Source organism: Arvicola amphibius, chromosome 15, assembly GCF_903992535.2.
Source record: "Arvicola amphibius chromosome 15, mArvAmp1.2, whole genome shotgun sequence".
Lineage (NCBI taxonomy): Eukaryota > Metazoa > Chordata > Mammalia > Rodentia > Cricetidae > Arvicola > Arvicola amphibius.
Window position 1 is genome coordinate 7,773,961 of NC_052061.1, and position 5,072 is coordinate 7,779,032.

A 5,072-nucleotide genomic window follows, 5' to 3' on the forward strand; every position below is an offset into this window, starting at 1 on the left:
CAGACCCTCAGATATCCTCCACGCAGGCAGAATTCACACTTGATTCCTAGATCAACTGGAGGCACGGGAGTGGCGTTTCTGCCTCTAAACTGGGGCTCGTTGCTCTACTGAAGAATCGCAGCCCTGGAGTTGTTTGGGCTGCAGGCCCGTTGCAGGCCTGGCCGTGCGTGGGTCGCCGCCACAGTCTAAATCGTTTAGCTAGGAGCCACAGCTATTCCGGGAATTTCTTGTGTGACTTTCCCCAGCACACCGTAATCCGTGAAGGTGGGCAATTAGACACTATCATTTCAAGTTAGATTTAGGTACCCTACCATGAAACATTTAGCTATCCTACCATAAAACCAAATCTTGCTCCCCACCCCCACATGCACGCGCTCCTCGGCTCTAGGGGGAATTGTCACCAAAAGAAAACACTGGCGTTGGCCTCGGCGAACAGGAGAAGGGACAGTGAAATGAATGGTCATAATCGACCAAACACACCAACGCAGAAACTTCTCGATGCGCTCTCGGAAAGTTCCCAGAGCTTCCGCGGTGAGGCTCTCTGCTCCTCCCCCACCCCCAGCCCCCCAGCCAGGAGCTCCAGCTCTTTGCCTGTTCCACAAGACCACCTGGACGCCAAACTCACTTTCTAATGAGAATTCTCACCGTGGTACCCCGGAGGTGTTAACGTGGTAAACTGCAGGGTTTCCCCGGCACAGATTCGGTCTTTTAAAGGCTCGGAAGGGCAGCACTCCCTACTCCAGGCTGCATGCTAAACTCTTTTAGCTGCCCTTTTAGCTGCCGGCTATTGAGAGCGTCCAGAGCTTGAGAACTGCAAAAGAAGCCACCACCGAAGCCCTGGAGCCTGCCTAGGTACGGGGTCCCGTCCCACCCCAGAACTATAGCTGCTGAGGGGGTTGAGAACAGGGGAGTTGGAAGACCCAAGAGGAGAGGTGACCCTGCACTAACCCGACACTCCAGGTCTAGGCTCCCCCCCCCCCCCGCCCGTGCTGGCAGGAGGGGGCGGGAAAAGACTGCGTCCCGTCCTGCCCCGCCCCGCCCGGCGCTCTGTATTCGCGAGGGAAGACCGCCTCGCCCAGAAGGCTCCCGGGTGATTGGAGACTCCAGGAGGAGACGCGAGGAAAAGTCGAATAAGAGGGCGCAACGTCAGACTCGAGATTTGGGGAAGGGTGAGGGCGGGGGTGGAAGGGCGGGGACGGACACACAGACACTGACGCGGACGCACACCCCCAGCACAGCATTCTAAGTGTCTTCAACTTTAGGTCGCCTTAGCCCAGGACACAGAGACTGGGGACAGGGAAGAGAGAATGAGAGAGTAAAGAGATTTAAAAGAGAGAGGAGTCAGATTAGAAAAAGTGAAGAGAACTGAGAGGTGAGCAAAAGCAACCGTGAGAAAGGGAAAGAGGAAAAAGAACCGCAGTTTCCCAGCGTCCAGGACTGCCAAGGAGCCTTGGGAGCGGAAGCGATCAGGGGGTGGGGGGTGGGGGACGCAGCGAGGGGAGGGGAGTGGAAAGGACAGGAGGGGAGTGTAAACTATAGGAGGGCAAAGGAAGCGAGGCGCGACACAGCTCCCGGAGAGGACAGACCTGAGCGTTAGACACTGAGAGGCTCTCCCGGCCTAGAGGAGGGAGCACGGCGCAGAGAGGAGGGGCTTGCGGCCCCGTAGAAATGTCAATCAGAGCCCGGAGCCCAGGGAATCTCGGCCAATCTGTTCGGACCTGACCTGACTCCTCGCCGCCGCCGCCGCCGCCGACGCGGAGCAGATCAATAGGCGAACGCGGAGCGCAACGCAGCGCGGAAGGCAGCGCGGCCCGGGCTCGGCCCAGCCCCCGATGAGCTCCGGAGCCAACGTGCGGCGCTGAGCACGGCGGCCCCGGGGGCCGGGCCCCCACTCCGTAGGTGCCCCGTGGGCCACCATGTCCTTCCCCCAGCTTGGATACCAGTACATCCGCCCGCTCTACCCACCCGAGCGCCCGGGAGCCGCAGGCGGCAGCGGCGGCAGCGCGGGAGGCCGGAGCGGTCCCGGCGCCGGAGCCTCGGAGCTTGCCGCCTCGGGGTCCCTATCCAACGTGCTTTCGTCCGTGTACGGGGCACCCTACGCCGCGGCTGCAGCTGCAGCTGCCGCCGCCCAGGGTTACGGCGCCTTCCTGCCCTACGCTACGGAGCTGCCCATCTTCCCACAGCTGGTAAGAGCCGGATAAACCCGGGAAAGAGGGGTTGGAGCGGGGGTGCAGGGCAAACTGAGCGTGCAGAAGAAAGCCAGGGTCCCGGAGGGAGGGTGGAGGCTGCTGCGACGACTGAAGCTCACTCGCGCTGCCCCGCGCGTGTCCCCTTCCTTTTCCATGTGCGTACAGGGCGCTCAGTATGAGCTGAAGGACAGCCCTGGGGTCCAGCATCCGGCCACGGCCGCCGCATTCCCGCACCCGCACCCCGCCTTCTACCCCTATGGCCAATACCAGTTCGGGGACCCGTCCCGTCCCAAGAACGCCACCCGGGAAAGCACGAGCACGCTCAAGGCCTGGCTCAACGAACACCGCAAGAACCCGTACCCCACCAAGGGCGAGAAGATCATGCTGGCCATCATCACCAAGATGACCCTCACCCAGGTGTCCACCTGGTTCGCCAACGCGCGCCGGCGCCTCAAGAAAGAGAACAAGATGACGTGGGCGCCCCGTAGTCGCACCGACGAGGAGGGCAATGCTTATGGGAGCGAGCGGGAGGAGGAGGACGAAGAAGAAGATGAGGAAGAGGGCAAAAGAGAGCTGGAGATGGAGGAGGAGGAGCTCGCTGGGGAGGAGGAGGACACGGGGGGCGAGGGCCTGGCAGACGACGAGGAAGATGAGGAGATCGATTTGGAAAACTTAGACAGCGCCGCAGCCGGGCCGGAACTGACCCTGGCTGGGGCAACGCACAGGAATGGGGACTTCGGCCTAGGACCCATTTCGGACTGCAAAAATAGCGACTCAGACGATAGCTCCGAAGGCTTGGAGGAGCGACCACTGTCGGTCCTGAGCCTGGCCCCAGCGCCACCGCCTGTGGCCAGGGCTCCTCCATCTCCGCCCTCTCCACCCTCGGGCCTGGACCCCTGTGCTCCCGCACCAGCGCCCTCCTCCACCCTGCAGAAGCCCAAGATCTGGTCACTGGCTGAGACAGCCACCAGCCCGGACAACCCACGTCGCTCGCCTCCCAGAACCGGAGGTTCTCCTCCCGGGGCAGCCGTCGCGCCCCCGACGCTGCAGCTCTCGCCCGCCGCTGCCGCTGCTGCAGCAGCGGCACACAGACTCGTCTCTGCGCCGCTTGGCAAATTCCCCGCTTGGACCAACCGGCCTTTCCCAGGCCCGCCGCCCGGCCCGCGGCCGCACCCGTTGTCCATGTTGGGCTCGGCCCCACAGCACCTGCTGGGACTTCCCGGAGCCGCAGGTCACCCGGCGGCTGCCGCCGCCGCCTATGCTCGGCCTACGGAGCCGGAGAGTGGAACAGGTGACTACAGAAGTGTGGGACACAGAGGGAGGCTGTTGGTGGGGCTCTCGACCAGAGGAAAAGAACAGGGGGTTTGGGGGAAGTAAGCTGTTTTTCTCTTCGCTCCAGAACGGGTGCAGCGGCCCTAGAGGCCTGGACCTAGCGTTCTGAAGGCCTCCCTTTTCTTCCCCTTGTTTCCTACAGATCGCTGTAGTGCCTTGGAAATGGAGAAAAAGTTGCTCAAGACAGCTTTCCAGCCGGTGCCAAAGCGGTAAGAGACCCCGAATTTGGGAACCAAAGTGGGAGACCCTTCAGGAATGATAAGGAAAACGCAGAACCAATGGCAGAAACCATTTGCTTCCCCCCACCGCACCCGGGGAAGGGAGAAACGTGTCTGGGAATTTATTTCTAAAAAGCACAAAAATCCACTCTTCTGTCACTTCCTGTGGACCTGTAAGACGCTTTTTTCATTCTCAGTTCGGTCACCTCAAGCAGGGCCTGTGGGTACTGAGCTGAGGGAGTCTGGCCCCTTCAACAGGCCACGGGAGCACAAGGCCTACCCTGCGTGATGTCCAATTCCTTCCACGCCCGACCTCGAATTCTGATCGCTTCTGTGCAGTTTATAGTTAATACACCCAGGGCTGAATACGTCCATACGCTTGACCCTAGGCTCAGTAGAGTGCCCCCTACCTCAGCAGGCTCTGCGTCTCTAAATCTCGCTTCCTTTGCTTCCGCCCTCTCTTCCAGGCCCCAGAACCACTTGGATGCTGCTCTGGTCTTATCAGCTCTCTCCTCATCTTAATTCTTTGAACAATTTTTAAATCGTTGTACTAATTGTAAAAAAACAAATCGCTCTGTATAGTTATGACTTGCAAGCATGTCTGTGTATGAATACCTAAAAAAGAAACACTAAACCAACCAACAAACACACACACACACACACAAAAAGAACGAAAGAATAAAGCCGGTTCCCCTTGGCCCTCCCCAGGTCGCTTCTTACTGCCCCACATTAGATTGTGAGGTTCGTTTGTTCTGTTGATTTCGGGGGTGGGCGGGGTGGAGTTGCAGAGAGGATAAGCGTGTCTGACTCTTTTTGTATATACAGAGAAATGTACATACGTGTGAACCAAATTGTACAAGAAAGTATCTATTTTTGGCTAAATAAATGAGCTGTTGCCACTTTTGACTATAACCGGCGGGTCTGCCACCTGGACCGATCTGTTTGATGGTTCTTTGGTGTTTTCGCGTTCCCCCCCCCCCCCCCACAAGCAAGGACAAGCATGGTCAGGGGACAGCAATGGCGGAAGTAGTCCGCGCAGAGATAGGCAGGCTAGGTTCTCTGCAAGGGACGATGGTAGTCCCTGAGCTCTGAGAGAAAGGGCGAAGTCCGAGGAGAAAAAGAGGTCTACTCCCTAGTAGGAGCTGGGGAACTAGGTTCTGTCCGCGGGTCCACTGGAGTAACCGTGGGGCTTTGGGGCCTTCTCTGATGACTTAGCAGAAAGACTTAGAGAAGCTTCCGGGAGCTCTGGGCATGAACAAGAAGGATCTCCCTCCCTGCTCCCATTCCGACCCCGCACAACTGGTGTTTCTCAATCCCGTGTATAGAGACTGTC

The 5,072-nt window shown here is 59.1% G+C and overlaps 1 protein-coding gene across 2 annotated transcripts; it reads left to right on the forward strand.

The window, feature by feature from the left end:
* Window positions 1-1,916: 1,916 nt before the first annotated feature.
* Window positions 1,917-4,547, forward strand: Irx3 (iroquois homeobox 3). 2 transcript variants are annotated; one of them, XM_038313252.1, is made up of 4 exons: window positions 1,917-2,186; window positions 2,355-3,494; window positions 3,664-3,730; window positions 4,207-4,547. In XM_038313252.1, the coding sequence occupies exons 1-4, from the start codon at window positions 1,917-1,919 to the stop codon at window positions 4,278-4,280; spliced, it is 1,551 nt and encodes a 516-aa protein (XP_038169180.1). In that variant the 3' UTR covers window positions 4,281-4,547. The 2 variants fall into 2 exon arrangements, with proteins under 2 accessions (XP_038169180.1, XP_038169181.1); XM_038313253.1 differs by having other exon boundaries at window positions 2,355-3,480.
* The last annotated feature ends 525 nt before the right edge of the window (window positions 4,548-5,072 follow it).